The following is a 19,263-nucleotide window of genomic DNA, read 5'->3' on the forward strand; positions in this document are numbered from 1 at the left end:
GAAATAACTTGCATGCTCATGCAAAACTTCCTGCCTGCGGTCGCTAGGGTGTTGAGGGTGATTGCTAAGTTGCCCACCCCCAAGTTTATATAAGTGATTTTCAACCTGTAGGCACATGGCATAGCAAAGGGGCCACCAATTATTATTAATAAAAGTAATAATTTTAATATATGTTATGAACATGGTCACTGAAAAGAACAAATACAGATGTTTCTTCATTTACAATTAAGGATGAATCTTCAGCAGTGCCTGACATCGAAAGGCAAAATCTATTGGTTTCATGGTGTTTGCAGATTTCTGCTCGTCCCGACCCTGTCCTGGCTGTTGCCTCTGATAGATGACCACTGACGGTGTATCTTCTCCTGAACTCTGCCTGTTTTTTCCTGAGTACTGCCAGCCAGAGACCCTTGAGGCTCTGTCAGGCCCAGTTCAAACGAAAACAAGAGCACTGATTTAGCAAAGTAAGAGTGCATATTTGTGTTTGCACTCCAGAAAGCGTCAAAGGTTTCTATTTACAATGTGTTACTGCAATGTTGAGCAATGTAGCCAATTAATGAATGCAGTGGCCCATCAAAGGTATTTAAGTCAGAATCCACTCACCGCTCAAAATGCCAGTAATGAGTTCTGCACATCAGTGGTGGCTCGTGGGTTTTAAAATAGAGGAGGCACACTAATTGTATTGGTCTGGGGATCCCTGCCGACTATTATAATTATTACTATTTAATCACAAAAAATGTTTTGGTTGCTTGGTAGTCAGAACGCATAAAGAAATTGAAACACTTACAGCAAGATAATATAACTTCACTTACCTGGCCTATCACTTGAGGCAAGCAAACATCCATCCCTTCTTAAAAGTCTGTATTAAAAGAGAGCTGCCTGTTGTTCTATTTAATTAACCCGGCCACTGTAGCCTATATACAGCTTAGGCGTATTCTCCCTTTTTTTTATTTGTATATATACTGTTTGAATGACGCTTGGTTAATCTGTTGGTAATCAAATATTCACCATCGCTTCTCATAAGTACTTGGTACATTATCAGCGCAGCAGGAAACATTCAAACTAGGGCTAGTAATTTAACTGGTTAATTAGATTAATTATTTATGGAGAAAAAAAAAACGTGTTAAAATTATTAACACATTTAACGCACTTGCCCCACCCCAGACCTATGTGGATCATCTGCCATTTCTACAGTCGATTGATGACTAACATGAGGCAGGGCAACAACTTACTGCATGATGGAGCCTAGAAAATATCCCTAAAATTCAAGATATGTAGCAAAACGGCAGTTTGAGATTGTGTCTCATATTTACATCACATAGTTAAGTAATATCACATGAGCTGTAGGTGCAATATCACATGAGTGCAAACACTCATCTTATACAACAGTTCATTAAGAAGTTAATATTGTGTTATTTTAGACACAATGTTGTTTGTCTCAATTTTGCAAATCAGAAGATAAAGACAAAGCAGAACTGTTAATCTTCGAGCAACCCACAATGGCATTTCATGTCTTAATCCACATTTTGAATGAATTAGGTGAACCATTGGCATATGCATTGGCTTTGAAGTGGCGCTGCAAAGAGCCAATCGTTGTATGACATCAAAGTAAAGCGAGAACGATTCAAAAGCACAAGGAGTCATCTGCTCTCTAGAGCTCTTACAGTACTTTGATGTCACACACCGATCGGTCTGATGGTGATTAGGGCTGTCACTTTTAGTTCGAAAATCGATTGCACAAACGATCGGACCAACCCAAAAAAAGTTTCGAAAAATAAAAATAAGTAATTGATTTTAACCAAATATGTACACTATTAATTTTAAAATAATGAATTAAAAAACATAGATGTAACAAAACTCACAAACAAGCAAAAAAAGAAAATAAAGAATATCTTTTAAAAAGAGTTTTCCACAAATAACTTCTGTATGACCTGGCAATAAAATTTGAAAAAAAGTGTGTCTAATGTGATTGGCTTAACTGATTTGATTTCGGGTGCAGGTCGGGTGTTGGTTCTATTTTAAGCGTGTCGGGTCGGATGCGGATTTTAATTAGTGCTGCTGTCGAAAAAACGCGAATTTGCCTTATTCACTTATCAAGTTACAGAAGATTCTGGGTTATGAAAAGGACCATTGCAAGCTGACAGCGACCAGCTTTTGTGGTGGAAAATTGGCAGTAATACCCCCACCTTGCGGAGCTGTACCTGAGTGTCCCTGGGACATCAGTGCAGTCGGAGCGCGTCTTCTCAACAGCTGGACATATGGTGAATAAAAAACGCTCTGCTCTGGACCCCGAAAATGTTGATCGACTTGTTTTCCTGTCCAATAAATTTGTAATGGCCCTAGTCTTTTTGCGCATTTCATTATGCCTGCCTATCCAAAGTGTCGGTTACGTTCAATAAAAAAACACACATGGCCTGTTCTCAAGTCCATTTAAAGTTTCGTTTTTTGAACAGTTGTTTTAAATGGATTGAATCATTATTTAAAATAATCTTGGAGATTTTTGAATTGCCTAAATCATAAATGCAGCTGGGTTGAAGCCTGCAGTGATGTTTTTCTTTTGTTATGGCAGCCCTCTGCATATATATTTTTTCGAGAATGTTGCACGCCTGTTGCTGTTTGTTATTCTGCATGAAACTTCATGGCAATAAATAAGAAATATTGCTGACTTGTTCATTTCCAGCGCTCTTTTTACGTTCGTCCGTTATTTGACATTGAAAAAGGAAAGGTCTTTTTTTTTTAGACATGGAAAATAAATTTTGCAATCGATTCAATGAACACTTATGTCTTAAAAATCGAAAATGATTTTTTTCACAAAATGGACAGCCCTAATGGTGATGATCCACTTTAAGTAGAACAAGCCTAATGATTCAATGAACCATTCATAAAGAACCATTTACTTCACTCCTGAATGAATCAGCCATTTGAACAAATCAAATGAATGAATAAATCACTCGATGACTTAATCATTAAGACATTTACCATCACCTACTGGCAGTTTTAGTTTATTATTTAGAGTATCATTTCATTAAAGAAATAATGTCATATTTTCATATTAATAATAATAAAATTAAGAAAATCAATTATTAAAGTTATAGTTCACCCAACCAAACCAAAAATTACTTAAATGGTCCAAAAGAATAGGCTATATGTAATCAATTTTATCAAACAAAATATTTCTTTTTCAAAAGAATTTAATGTTTGTTTTTAAGTCTCTAAATGGGTTGGCACCTCAGTACATTTCAGAGCTCCTGCACATTTACACCCAGTCAAGGTCACTGAGGTCTGGTGATCAGCTGTGGCTGAATGTGGAATTTTGGAAAGATTTTTTTCACTTCAAAATTTTGGGCAAGCAGTGCCTCCCATGCCTCCCCCGATGAGCCACCACTGCTGCACACTTTTAAATTCAAATAACAAGATGTGTTTTTATATACAAGTACCATGTTTACTGCTAGACATATGAACCATCAATAATGTACTGTACACTGTAGCTGTTCTCTTTGTAATGGATAGAGACTTTTCAGAAGTCTAGAAATCCAGACTGTAATTAATTTTCCTTTGTTCGTTTCCAAAACAACTAACACTGCTGACAAGTAGATATTGCACATTTAATGACTGACGAGCTGGACGAAGAAAACAAACAGAGCTGTTGTTTTAATGACCAGCACTATTGTTACTATTGCTATCACCAAATGCTCATTCAATACAATCAAACCCTCTCTCTATCATTTCCCTTCAACAAAACACTTGGCATCTAAGTTCAGTATTACACAGACCATAAAACATGTGGACAATGTGAAACTAGTCAACCATGATGTGTTGGAACTTTCTTCAAACCTTTTTTGAACATGCAACTGCGTTCTTTTCCTCCAGTTTCTCACTAGTTTTCTCACACACCCTGATGGACATACAGAGTACAGGCTGGTGCTTTTCTTTTCAGAACTGATCTGAAAATAGCCTCACTGTTGAGCCATATTTGAATGAAAGGGTCATCTGAACGGCTGCCTAGCACAGGCACCAGTTCATTCTCCAGCTGACTGTAAATAACATCCTGTTGCTTCCAACATTGCTGCCATTTAACATCTGATTCGTAAACTTGGATAAACACAAATGGAATAAAGTTTAAAAGTCATGTCTGATTTCTGTTCAAAGAAACTAATTTCATGGATTTTTGGGATAGTTTTTGATTTCCTACCTCTGTATATCTCAGCTGTAGAAGAAGGGAATGTGTGGAAAGACAAAATGAGCTTCCCCTTCCAATGAACCACCTCATTCTCACAACATGAAGCCAAACACCAGCTCTGACTCAGAGACTGTAACCTTAGCTGACTTTAAACAAGTATTTCTGTTGTGAAGATTATAAGGTTTGCAGTCTCTTCTGTATCACTGGATACAGGAGTTGAGGGTAATTCAAAATGGAAATGAATCTATGAAATGTCAAAAAAAGAACTGACACACTTAACTACTGTGTATTAATATGATTACTACAGTGGGTATAGAAAAGAACCCCCCCCCCCCCTTACAATAATATCTTTTTGTTGCTTTGCAGACTGAAATGAAGACAGACACATTTTTTGTTAAAAACTGAGTTGGAAAAAGGATCTCCCTCTTGTGTCAGTATTTTGTTAAACCACCTTTTGCTTTCATTGCAACCTTTAGTCTGTTGGGATATAGTCTCATGATCAGGTGTCATGCCCACGGACCGTTGGCTAAACGTCTGATGCATAAGTGTATGGAATCTTTAAAATACGTGCGAGAGTTTTACACACCCGTCTGTTATTGTTGCAACATTTCCTCACCCCAAAATGTGACGATGAACGAAACGAACTGTGATTAGTTGTTTGATATGTCGGTCAAACCTCCTCATTGGGTGGGCCTTGGCCAATGAAAGTTGCCATGAATTCCAGACCTTCAGCCGCCAGTGGGGATACGTCTCTACTAACTTTGCAATATTTGCCCACTCTTCTTTGTGGAGCAGCTCAATTTCAGTTCAATTTGATGGTGACTGTGGACTGCAGTCTTCAAGTCATTCCACAGATTTTCAGTGGGCTTTGACTGTGCAAGGATATTCACCCTTTTCTCCTTCAACCACTGTGTGCTCAGTTGGGTGCTTTGGGTCACTGTCATGTTGCAAGGTAAACCTTCTTCCCATTGACAACTCTCTGGTAGAGATCTCAAGAATTTGATCCTGACAAGTGCTCAAGTCCCTGCTGCAAAGAAACAGCCCATAACAGGATGTCATCACCTCCATGCTTTACTGGAGGAATGGTGTTATTTCAATGGTGAGCTGTCTTGGATTTCCATCAGACTAATCATCAAATCTTCAAAGTGTGTTTTGGCCAAGTTCAGTCATGACTGCATGTGGCCTTTTTTGAGGAATGGCTTTTTAACTTGCATCCCTCCCATATAAGCCATATTTGTGAAGAATGTATGATATTGTTTTCACATGCCCGCAATGACCACTCTTTGTCAAATTTCTGCAATTGCTTCAGAGTTTCTGTAGACCTCTTGGTTGTCTCTCTGACCAGTTTCCTTTTGGCTCTTTCATCCAGTTTAGAGCAAAGTCCTGATCCAGGGAGGGTCTGTTTTGTGCCAAATACTTTTCACTTCTTAATTCACTTCACTGTTCTTTTAGGCATTGATAAAGCCTTTGAATTTTTTTTTGTATCCATCTCCTGACTTGTGCCTGCCCACAACTTTCTCCCGGAGATCTTTTGACAGTGCCTTGCTACCCATAGTTGATTGTTTGCTTCAGTTCCCATTCCAAGGACTGAAATGCTCCAGGAAAGCTATATCATGCGGAGTAATTAAATTGAGAACAGCTGATCACAGTTGATAGTCAAATGGCTTTGTATGCTATTGAGAGGGTTTACAAGTCATTTTAGGGGTGAGGGGTTGATCAGTCATTCTGTTTTTTTTTTTATATATATATATTTTTGATTTCCCTGACATGCTGGTTATATTTTCACTTGGATGTTATAAGTTGCACTAAATAAATACAGCTGGATAAAATAAAAACTCTGGCTGTCTTCATTTCAGGCTGCAAAGCAACAAAATGTGATTATTTTAAAGGGTGGTGACTCTTTTCTATAACCCACTGTACTGTATAGCAAGGAAATGCCAATTCAAAGGTGGATTCACATAATCATGTTCCACTGCATTGTTGGTAGGTTGTCATATAAGCAAAAGTGATTAATGCTGCACAAGTTATCTAGATATTGGGGTGTGAACAAAAATAATTTCTGCTTTAATTAAATGGAATGTAACATCTAAGTTCTAAAAGGATTTCCCCAAGGATATCTACACTCCTCTACAGTTCAGCAAACAGAATATACAGTATTTAAACTTTATAGATGGTAAATGCATTAACAGTTTATCAGAGTCTTACTCTAGCCAACCACAAACATATTTCACTTTAAGTGGTCAAAACACTGTGCTCTGAATTAATGATTTCATACAGATCTAAAGTTCAGCCAAAAAATAAGAGCTGGTAGCCATATATTTAGCCAGACGTGTTCCAACATACTGTAATTGCTTTACTTATGTAGTAATGAATATTGCATTTACTATTCACTAACTCATTAAAAATTTATACATTTGTTACTGCATTGCATGTTTACATCCATAATACACTCACAACTGAAGGTCTAATCATTTTAAAATGTTGAAATCTTCCAGATGTGAGGCATCAAAGTGTTATCTTTATAGCAAAATTTCTATTAGGGTGGTCTTCATGAGGGGGAGGCATCCGCCTATGATAGAGGGGAGTTTGCACTCTGATCCTTGTGGAAACTCGTTCTTATGACTGACTGAGCTGCCTGACATGAAGTAAGTGACAACAGATCTGCAGCGCAGACTCATGGAGTCCAGCTGTTTCAAAATAATGTTCAAATAACATTATTTATTCTATTCTGTAAGTTTTTTTTAAATGTTAATTCCTTTAAAGCCAGAATCATTTATCGGTCCAAGCCTTCTACATCATAAATTAATTGTTAAAAAATGTTTTACTTCTTTCAATGTACGGGCAGCTTTACTAAAAATTATACTTGATAAAATCAAAGATCTGGATAGTGGAAGTAAAATGTCATCAGAATACAACTCTTGATAATCATTCACAGCATTGCAACTGATAGTTGTTAATAGCATCTTTTCTTTCTCCAAAGGATGTCGAGATAAAGCTGTTGAAACACACAGTATTTGGCAGCATTTTCCATCGTAGATAAGGCTCCTGCAGTAGTAAACTGGCAGTCAGCCACGATCTCTGTGTGGTCAAACACACACATCCAAGACTTCCATAAGTCTTACAAAGAAATCTACTTGTGGCTTAACAACGACAAACCTAAGGGAACTCAGTTTTAAAAAAACTCATTATTTTCACACATGTATCAAGCCCAGAATTCAATCACCAGCACAGTAGAAGATTACAATAACACCGTAATTGAACTGAATGTCAACATTCATGAGTCACAGTTAACAAGTCAAGAACAGAGACAGCATAATACATGAAGTGATATGGAGAAAGAGAGACCCGGGAGACTGAGGATGTGCTGGAGGACAGTGAGATAAAGCAGTTGTTTTCCGTCTCTGCAGTTAAAGCTGGCTGAAATGAAGAAAACTTTGAAATGGAAATGCAATAGAAAGTTTATTCCCTGGGGTGGATTGTGGACATGTAACACACACACACACACAGATAATCTCTTTTTCTACCACACTGACTTTGATCCGTATTGTACTGGATTGTAGAAAGTGGACGATAAAAGGATGATACTGTAGTTTAATGTGAGTGACATGTAGTTGAAAAAAGGGAACTGAAGCCCAGCCCTCACATTGATATGCAAGGCATCAGAGAAGAGATGAGCGAGTTAACATTAACATTAACAAAAAAAAAATTAAAAAAAAAAAAAATTATATTCTGTATTATGCCTCTATTATATTCTGGTCTCTAAATAGGGCTTCTATGCCTCCTTCAAAGTATTTTTATTTTATTTTATTGCCTGCAAGATGAAAATCTTCTGAACAAGCCACATGACTGATTTGAGGTATCATTCATGTTCGTAGCAAAAAAAAACGTGTAGTGGGACAAGTCTAAGTATGCACAACAGTAAAATGATGCTTGCTATTTCTGAGATGCTCAGAGTTAGTTAGCCTTGACATGATATACACACACAGCCGTGATGAAGAGCAATGAGATCCAGACAAGTGTGGACAAAAGCTGCATTCATCATCCAACTTCCATTTACCCCCTACAGCTACACGCTGATACTGGCCACAACTGAGTGAAACCGCAAAACAGCCAAAGAGAAAAACGAAAAGATGGATAACAGACAGAACAAACTAAATATCTAGAATAAAAAGAGATAGTGTAGGAAATAACAAAAATACATAGAGTGACTGTATTAGAGGGTTAAACAGAGTCCACACAAACATACAACCTCATCTGAGATGAATGACAATACAACAGATCCACAGCACAGTGATATGTAAGTCAGACCTGTGTCTGGAGCTTCTACCCGGGTTTCCTGGTTCCCCATGACTGCTACACGCTGCTCCACAGAAGACGCTAATCCATCAGAGCAGAGCTCCGACACACCTGACAGAGCACGCTTGCTTCACTGCTGCCCGTGCGTATGAGACAAAGACAATGACAGAGGTGTTTGTCCTTCTCCTCTCGTCCTGCCGGTTGTGAATCAGCAGCCAGACAACATTCCTCCTGACTGTCAGTCTGTCCCAGTGCTCTCTCAGCCTTCTTCTCATGCACTTGTTCGGTCTCTCCCTCCCAGCGTCATGCAGCAGGAGTGTATTCAGTGTGTTATTAGTTGTGTCTCTGTTTTGGGGGTGTGGCCTGCTTGTGTCATATATCTGCTCCTCCTCCAGCTGAAGCATGAAAATTAAAGCAAGCAACTCCCTCTTTTATCTTGCACCGTCTCTCCTTCGCTTTACCTCTGTCTTCAGAAATGAATAGTATGTTGGACTGAAGAAGAGGATCAGTCTGAAGGAAATGGAGGAGACGATGTACTATTCGTCTTTGCTCTTTCTTTTCTGACCTCATTCATCTGCTCTGTAGCAGAGGACACTGGGTAATACACTGAGACACACATAAGCTGAGCCACACCGTGTTTTTGTCATGGATTGCTGCATTATCACATTATAGGAGATTAGAGCTCTCTAGTTAGATTGATCCATTTTTTTCTGTTCTCAGTAGGAGGCATGAAAAATTAAATGTGTTATTTTCTTTAGCTCCTTCCCTCCCCCTCATTCTCTATTCATGTAAAATGCATACGAGTTAAATATTCATGTTAGGAAAAAACATGTCATCTTTGCCTGAACCTGTCTGTCGCAGGCTTGACTATAGACAGAATGCACATCACTTTTGCTCATTTCATCTCATTTTCATCTTTTTTTTTTCTCAGCAGCAAATGATACGATCAGGATAAACATTTGCGTTAAAGCTGCTTTAAAAATCATTTGCGTTAAAGCGGATTAAAGCGGATTTAAAAATCATTCAATTCAGTTTTTGGGTTTGTCTCTCCTTTATGTTAATGACAGCAGTTCTTACGCTGAATGAACTTGACAAAGTTTTGATCAAACCTGTTGATCATGTTCTCCAGCATGATTTGAGATGATGAAGTTCTTTGTTTCAAGAATAACTGACTGCCTGCCCAGAAAGTCACTTGATCAATGTCACTTATTTAATTAGTGACCAGAAATATGACATGTGCAGTATATTAAATATTTAATATTATTTGGTGTAAATTCTTTATAATACTACTTTACTTTATTATCCCATATTTTTTGTTGTGGTTTAATGCTGTAAAATAAACCCAGATGACTGGCTTCCTGGTTATCCTGCTTCTTATGAAGCTATTTACCAAATCAATAAATAAACAGGCATGAAATATTGATTTGAGTTATTTTATTATTTGAGAAGCAAGAAACTGTAGTGTTATATGAGACACATTGAAGTGTGAATTATTAAAATTGTTAAAGGGAGTGTGAATAATTATATTACTATTTCGTATTGTTCGTTTTGTCAGTCTTTCGAATTTACTGAGGTTATATAAAGCCTCTCCACCCTTGGTAAATAGCCCCAGTTCTAATCTGCACACCTGTAACTCGCTGTAACAAACAGAGGCCGAACAAAGCCTCTGTAAACTACAGCTGAGCTGATCTGTGCCCACCCAGACCTCTCACGGCCTCACCTCACCAGAGACCAAGTGCTGTTAGACATGAAAGGAAGGTTCCAGGTTGACAGCTGCTTTTACTGTAAAATGATTTTATAGGCATTGCTAGGATCTCTGCTATCAGTTCATGCTGTACATTTTAAATGACAATTTGCTACCTAAATTTCTCGAAGAAATAAAAAAGATCTTTTTGAACAGTAGTATTTTTACAGAATTTATTTGGTAGAAGGGTAACACTCTACCCACGCTCAAGAGAGATTAACATGGCAGCTCTGCCTAATTAACCATCAACGTCAGCTGAGCCAGACTGTGACTGTGATTGTGAACTCCTGTAAGCTGACGACGTGGAACAGGGTGACAATGCACTATTCACACATACTCTTAATCCACAACAATGAGTCATACACTTAATACGTCTCACAGTGTCATAAGCGCTATTACATCCAGACTAACTGCCCATGTAAGCACCCAGTCTCTATATGGCAACTGATGCAGCATCACAGAGCTTTGTCAGGTGTTGTGTACTGGAAACTGAATAAATGGGAGTGTTAATGAAATCGAATGACATGTGACCTTTAGCACATTGTTGTCCACTAACACATGCATTTTATTTATAGAAGAGAGACCAAGTGCTTCTCACTTCATTGCACTTTGGAAACCTAATAGCAAAGGAAAGCTTCATTTAAATATTGATGAGGCCCTATGGCTGGCTAAGGTGATGTGAGTTGTCACATAAGGTTCTTACTGCATGCCTCAAAATGTATTTCCAACACACTCATAGCAATTTGTAACTAGGGTTGCAAAGGGGTGGAACATTTCCAGTAAATTTTCAAAAAAACCTGTGAATATTAAAAAAAAAAAACGGAAAGTCCCAAATTTCTGTAATATTTCCAAAATTTACTGGAAATTGTCCAACTAACTATTTAATATTTTGATAAATTGGTAGCTACTTCATGTGAATCTTACATCCCACTAAGGGTTATGTTTTTGCTTTTCAAAAAATTACTCTTTCCATAAGCATTCATATAAAATTGCCAACTCCAAAAGTAGTTACCTTGTCTCATGAGATCAGGCTGATATTTCAGAGTGTTTATAGTGTGCGTTTCATTTTCATGATTTCTGTTAACTACTTATTTTACTGCAATTAACTATTAAACATCCAGAAATATATATTACAATAATACCAACAAAATGAATAAACCTTTGTTACCATTGGTTAGCAATTTTTAACAGCTATTTTCTTGTGGCACTTGTTTAAATGCAAAATCTCAGATTCATTTTAAGTGTCTAATTTAGATTTTTAAGGGCAGCTGATGTGTATCATTTTATTTATCAATGAGAGAAATGTTTACAAGAACCACACACCAAATAGTTATGGTATTTCTTGGTTAGCAGCTAAGAGGTACTATATCGTAAACTATAAGAGAAAATATGAAAAATGACAAGCTGACACCAAGCCAAATGTTTAGCAGACAGTTCTGATACTAAAATAAATGCAGCTTTGACGAAAATAAGAGACTTCTTTAAAAATATAAAAAAATATTGAAAACCAATCTAAAACTTTTAAGCCTTGGCATATTTCAGGTAAAGAATTTGGAAATATAAAAAAATGGTGAGCCACAGAAGATTCTTTTTATTCCACATAAATGTCACGAGGGTGATGTGAATAATGGCACAATGTCACAAAATTCTGTTCTATTTTTCACGATCTTATTCACCTCACTAATTGAGCTCATTAGCACCTCCTTTGCCTACAGATAAAACAACTAGCCGAGCATCACATGAATTACAAAGAATTCTGCTACACCCTGATGCTGTATTGTACCACAGAGCCAATCCCGCAGAAGTGATGCAGCCAGGCAGCATTCCTGTTCAACACAATGTCTAGCTTGCATCTTTTTTTTTCCACGTGTGGAATGTTGACAAAAGATGAATTATTAATATCAGACTCCATCAATCCAGTCCAACAAGTTAAATATGCCATCGATCCCAACAATGTTCACAGAGAACACATGCACTCTTTGCCCTCAAAAACACATTTCTCAAATACAATCCAATCAGAAGCAAATTAAACCCTGTTTTATGGTTCTGGAGGGTAAACCATGTTATATTCCATATTATATCAGTTTTGGATTGTGTTAATTTCTGCTGAGAACACAAATCATCTGTTTTATTTTTCTAGGACAGTTCAAGTCCAATGATTGATCTTTTACACAAATATATAGTTAAATATTGAATTGCCATCACCCACACACAATAGAGGCTGTCCATAAACCAACTGATGCAATAAGAACAAATTCAGAGTCAGAACTAATGCATTGCAGAACAGGAAATGAATCAAAGGGCTCTTCATTATCATAGAACGGTGTCCTGGCGCCCTCTAGAGGTGTTCAGCTGCATTCTCAAGAGCTGTGCAGGGATTTCATTCCAAGACATTAAAGAGATAGTTTCCTTAATAGTTAATAGCTCCTACCCAGAAATGAAACGTATTTCAGTATTTACTCACCCTTGGGTTGTTTTAAACCTGTATGACTTTCTTTCTTCTTCAGATCATAAAAAGAGTTACAGTTTGGTTACAAACATTCTTTAAAAATAAGAGATTAGAAACATGAGGGTTGAGTAAATGATGACAGCACATAGATTTTTGGGTGAACTATCCCTTTAACATTTTATGAAAATGATGTTGTCATATTGATGTCTATCACGTATCATGTTTGTTGTGTTTGTCAAACCCCAGAGCTACTCATGCAACTAAAATGAGATCGTTTTGATTAGTTTTTTCATATTTCTTATACTGGGAGAGTGCATCTACTGTGTAAATATCTTTATCGTGTAAAATTGAAATTTGAAAATATAAAGTATTCCATCCAAACAATACTTACCAATTAAGATAAAGTTAAGAGGCTAAATATTATTCAAAATGTAATAAAAAATAGTATTATTATAAATTATTATTAAATAACTTTAGTAATTGCGGAGTAGTTTTATGACTGCACACTATTAGAAAATGAGTTTTATGAGACTGTGTGTAAGATGTCAAATCCTACTTGAAGTGCTGCGTGGTCTGTTGTCTGAAAGTTCAGAGATGGCTCCTGTGGTGACGGTCTTCTTTATTCGGGACACTGAAGCCCCTGTACCCTGAACAGGTTTAGCCAGAGTATCATCACTGCTCGCTCTTTTTATCTAAACACAAAAACATTAGGACCGTCAGAGAAACAGCTGATAATCTCATTTCTGACTAAATATGATGCTTGATACTTTGTGAAATGAAATAACAAAGAGACTTTTGTTACTTTTAGTCCATGTCTATGCATATCAAAAGTTTATGTAATTATCTTTTAGCATCATTCATGCATTTAAAATAGGGCTGCACGATAATGGTTAAACTGATAATCACGATTATTTTGATTAAAATTCTAATCAAGATTATTAATAACGATTATTCTATCCTGCTGAAAAAAAACCCTGCTAAAACCAGCCTAAACTTAGCTGGTTTAAGGTGGTCTCTGAGCTTGGTCAAGCTGGTTTTAGATGGTTGTTCCAGCTAAGGAAGTGGTCAAAACCCCTCTAAAACCAGCCTTCTGACCAGCAAAGACCGGGCTGGATGACAAACTAGGTTTTGTTTTTCTTTCAGTGCATATGCAATAACATTTCATGTGTCCTTTAACCAACCTTCACTGACTATACACTTACTTCATTTAACCAACTATGATAATACAAAACTCATGGTTTTTGTTAGTGTTTTGTCATCTGTATTCACATTACATTTTCTAAGTGACAATTTGTTCGGAAATGGGAAAAAGCCACTCAGATCGCAGAGTCAATTTGCTTAAAGATTGTTAATAAACACTGAAAACTAACATTGCCATGCCATTTTCAACACAAAAACTGGTACAACCTTTAGAAATTCTTAATAAAAATTCCAACTATTCCAATCAATGTACCTTTTCCCCATCGTATTGTCACAGGTAGGAAAAGCGCATTTATTCCTCAAACACAATAGATCCATTATTGAAACTCAGTGAAAGTTTGATCATGGCACATTTGGTAACACAAACAGTAGAAATGGCTTGTGAAAAAACCCACATTGTCTATATGACACTTTCATGTAAGCAGAATATTGCTGTGAAGAGATTCGCTAAACTTGTATGTTTCCATATCATCATCAGTGCTTGTTCTGCCATCATTGAGCATGCACAGTGTTGCCTGATTGCACAAATTAAATAAAACACTGAGCAGAAATTGTATCCTTAAAGCAGAAAAGTTTTGGGGCTCAAAGCTCTTCACATCTGGCAACCACAAGCATGAACGCTAGTGAAGACATGTTAGCAATGCAAGATAATGCAAATGACAAATTAAAAACACGTTTCAGGATAAATAGCGAGCCAGCCAATATCGTGATGATTATTTTTAATTAATCAAGAAAGGTTGATATCGTTATCAAGATTAAAATCTGATTAATCGTGCAGCCCTAAATTAAGATGACAACATTTTTTGGTCTGGGAAAATTTATTAATAAAGAGTTTCTCAGGGACAGGGGCTAAAATATTAGATTTGCAGATGTCAATCCCAAAAAGTGGCAGTGTACAAGTAACCTTATTTTTTTCAACCACTTTTGTTCTGGAAACCTTTTTTTTTTTTTTTTTTTTTTTACACAGAACGTGTGCCGTGTCAGTTTCCCATCACTCCCACTTCTCATCCATTCCACTGGCATATTAGATTAGTGTTCCAACTCACCTTGCTGAGTCGCAGATCAGAGGCAATGGTGCTGGATGATCTAGAGGTCTTCATTCCAATGTTGCTGGAGTATGTGCTCTGGGAGCTGGTGGTAGACAGCTTTGCACGCTCCGGGGCTCCCATCCTGGGCAGTGCCGCCTTGGCAGTGCCCCCTTTCAACATGGTCTTCTCAGTTCACAACTCTCACTACTTGTTCTGTGGACAAAGCAACAAGAGGAAGCAGAGGTTCAGAGTTAGATGGTTGAGTTCAGATTATAATACAGGAAATAGTTGAATCCTAATGGGATTGCAGAATACAAACATTTAAAACAATTTAGATTCAGCAGAATCAGAACACCCATCAATAGAACACACAAATTCAGTATTCTTGCACGTTTGTTTAAAAAATGTTTTAGTTTACTTGATAATAAAGCATTCATCTGTCAATAAGAGTGTATGCTGAGACAGACATCTGCTACCAAACCATGTCTGTGGGAAATCTGTATCTAGGACTATTTGCTAATAGAGGAAAATTAAGAGTGATTTCAAGTTTTCTATAAAAATTTCACAGTGCTGTTTGGATCAGATTGTGGTTTATTTATTTCCAAGATTCAATGTGGTGATCTTTAAATCATTTAGAATTCTGCAAGTTTTCAATCAAGAAAAAATGAAAAAGAGTAGCAAGAGTAGCAAAGTAATCTGCAAGGAATAACCTCCCAGCAGGATCATTCAACTGATATCATCTTGAAGCAAGTAAAAGTGAGGCAATTTAGAAGGAGAGAGATAAGGAGGAGAAAGAGAAAAATGAAAGACACAACTTAAATATAAATCTATAAATCTGAAGAAGGTTCCTTTGACTGAACATGTCCTATTGTTAAATATTCTAGTAATCAAATGCCCCTATCAGAGACCCAACATCTTGAGTTCAGATCTCTAAAACTATTAAAGCACACGGACCGAGTGATTTAAATCTATTAGTGAACAAAGTAGAGGTAATGTGAGAGGAGCGGACAGGTGGCCATTGACTGAAATTGACATGAGTGCTCTTCAAAACAGAGAAGCGGAGAGGGTGAGGAAGCTAATGTGTTGTGCAGAGAGCTGAGCATATACCCTTGTGGGCTGCTCTCATTGATTTAAATGATGATGAGGTGCAAATGCACACAGGCCAGCCATTAACAACGTCCCAAGAGATATGTAATGAGAAACATACGAACAGCAGAACCTTAAGATTCTTCCTACACTTTTCTCCATCTTTCACCCTCTATATTCTTATCTTCCCATTCACAATAAACAGCAATAAATGGCCTAATATTAAGGTATAACTTGAACTCTTCAGCTCACTTTATGAGTGTTACTACTATAGTGAACTATGGCCAATCAAATTGGTGTCTGATCTCTGACTTTGATCTCACATCTTAAGGCTGAAATACACTACAAGACCTTATCAAATCTAAACAGATTTGCAAACACTAGACATCAGGAAAACTGGGCATCATACATAAAGCCACCGATGATCCTACACTATCAGACTTTCAATTCATTACAAACACAAACAACTAGGAGATTAGAGCAATACACTATTTAAATTGGTTCAAACTATCAAACATGTCTGATATCTTCCAATTAGACAGTCTTCATCTACATCTACACATTAGGGATGATCATTTTGGTTATTTTTCCTAATCGACATCTGACTCTCGTTAACCGATTAGTAACCGTTAACTAACAAGATTATTTTAAATTAGAATTTAACTAAATTAGGATCGATAAGTGTTTGTGACCCATTAAAAATACTAACATTTGTTTCCCGGGGATTCATTTTACAGTTGCTGTTCCCCAGTGACTTTCTCTCTCTTTTTTTTCCTACTATCAAAGTCAGTGGGGACCAGCAACTGTTTGGTTACCCACATTCTCCAAAATATCTTCTTTTGTGTTCAACAAAACAATAAATAAAAATGATTAGAGTAAAATAACAGATTTTAAATTATTGGGTGAACTATCCTTTCAATGACAAGCGGCAGTTTAATACTGTCCTTTTAACAGATGAAAATTAGAAAAGTGATTTTTTTTTGTTTGTATATGCTGTTAATTTTAAATTTTAGGGAAAAAAATCTGCAAAAATCAGTATTGGCAGATCACACTAACAAAAAAATCAGAATTGGCCAAGAAAATCACAATCGTTGTATCTTTAGTTTCAATAACAGTTCATTTGTCCTGAAGCTTATCGGTACTCCGGTATCGACCCAATTACTTACCAATTACTATTGTAACATTGTTGCATTAGTTATGTCTTGTGTATTTGTATTGCAGCCAAAATTTCAGCCTGAGTGACTCAAGGGAATTTAACGTTTATCCTTGCTGTCAATAGCCTACAAAAACTACATCAGCAGTTTGCAGCACAGGAGAGGTTAGCACGCTTCACTCTAATAGCTTTCAGACAGACCATGACACTGGCACAGAACATGTACAGTTATCTAAAGATAATCTTCAGTTTGCCCATGAAAAACAGGTCGCTCGCTCATGATGCTGTCCCATATAAAGCGACCCAATTTGAAATCCACCATCCCAAAAGCAAGGAGGAAAAAGCAACCTAAACTTCTATGAGCAGCCTTTAAAAGCCTAGCAGTAATGTCAAACATTTGACACTTTTCACCACTACTTTGCAGACAATTCACTACGGAAAAATAAATGTCCTCTCCATATATTGCACTTACAAAAATATGCTTTTGGTAATCAATTCGATTCGTGAAATCTGTGACAATATCCAGTGCTATTAGGCAATATTACAAAAGAAAAAAGCAAACTACAGCCTCTATGGTTTCCAGCACAGCTATAATGGTATATGGGATATCGGTCAGCAAGGCAACCTAGTCTAGATAACCTTATTGGGAATTTTCTAAACGAATGGCCTAAAAAATTTTTTTTGCACTTTTACCACAATCACTTTCATTTACTCTTGTGTTGTCCTTTGTCTATAAAGTAAATGCTTTCTAATTTGAGGTTCATGAGATGCATCTTTGAGGTATTTCAGAGAAATATTGTTGGAAATAGCAGCACAGAACGGTAACGAAACTCAGAGACATTTACAGTCACACACAGGTGTAGTAGTGTGCAAACTCTACTACTCTAAACTCTACTTAGATAACTATATAAGAATTCTTTTAAATATGTTTATTTATGTTTTAAATATGTTTAGCTTACAGATCTCAGTTTAAATGCTTGTTTTTATATTATATTGTATTATATTATGAACCTAATAAATAATTGACCTCAAAAAGGGTAAAAAAGGAATGAATGAGAAATGTCTGCTTTTTTTATTATATTATATTATATTACAATTAGGGATGTCAATGATTAATCGATGATCGATTTATTGTCGATAAGAGATGTAATCGATTAAAGCAATCATGATCGATTAACCTGTCTGATTTTGGGCTGCGTGCAGCTCAGGGCAAAACACGTGCGAGCAGCTGTGAGTGACGGTGACGGTATATAAATGCATCAACATTCATTAATAATGTACAAATTATTTTTTTATGCGATTTAAATTAAAAAAAAACAAAGTTATTCAACATGGAAAGCAATAGAAATGTAGTTACTAAGTCATTTGCCCATATAATTGTTTCATATCCTGCACTTTGCAGGGCTGCGGGACACAGGACAGAAAGGCTATCAACTTTTTAATTCGTTTAATTCGTTTGGCAACTGTACGTTTTTTAATAACCAATGATTTAACTGAAATAAGGGAACAAATTAATAAATCAAACAAATTCTTAATTCATGAAATCTTTAATTTCCCTTCACATGTTTACTACAGTATGAGATGAGAAAACAGTGATTAAAAGTGAAAGACAATAAAATAAACCTTTATTTTAGAGGGTTAGACAGTCAGGATTTAAGTTTGCATCCTTGACATCAATATTAACTACTTGTTTATTGAACTGTTCTATAAAATATATAGCAAATGTGTAATTGTGCCAATATTTAGAAAATTTGATACATTTATTTATAATAAATATAAATGACAATTCTATTCAACAACTTAAGATGTGTGTTTTTGTTTAGTTTTTCCCATAGACTGCATAAAAACATGGACATAGTGTCCGTGGCGTCTCCGGTAGATTCCTGAAGTGTGTATTTTAAGCCTAAAGTGTGAAAAATTCACCCCCCTCACAGTTGTCTTGAAGGGCAAAATAAGCTATTTAGACCTAAATAATTTTTTGCACCAGACTGTAAAAATGTTTTTTTCTGCTGTAAAGTTGATCTATGGGACTGACTCCTTTTTGGCCTCACGAGAGAGAGCAGGAGGTTGGCGCTCTGTTTTTCCAAAGTCAGTGACACACTCAGTGTCAGTTTTCACATAGTTAAAATA

General features: G+C 36.5%; 1 protein-coding gene across 5 annotated transcripts in view; it reads right to left on the reverse strand.

Moving 5' to 3' along the window:
* LOC113081387 (cytospin-B-like) overlaps positions 1 to 19,263 on the reverse strand; it is a 108,645-nt gene that overhangs the window by 58,464 nt on the left and 30,918 nt on the right. For 4 of the 5 annotated variants that reach the window (XM_026253495.1, XM_026253501.1, XM_026253500.1 and 1 more), the window contains 2 exons: positions 14,913 to 15,107; positions 13,223 to 13,358 (listed from right to left, as the gene is read on the reverse strand). In XM_026253495.1, the coding sequence (XP_026109280.1) occupies positions 13,223 to 13,358; positions 14,913 to 15,074 (298 nt within the window). In that variant the 5' untranslated portion in view covers positions 15,075 to 15,107. Of the gene's footprint in view, positions 1 to 8,485; positions 8,874 to 13,222; positions 13,359 to 14,912; positions 15,108 to 19,263 lie in introns of those variants that run through there. The other variant, XM_026253513.1, reaches the window with a different exon arrangement.

This window comes from Carassius auratus, chromosome 5 (assembly GCF_003368295.1).
Source record: "Carassius auratus strain Wakin chromosome 5, ASM336829v1, whole genome shotgun sequence".
NCBI classification, from domain to species: domain Eukaryota; kingdom Metazoa; phylum Chordata; class Actinopteri; order Cypriniformes; family Cyprinidae; genus Carassius; species Carassius auratus.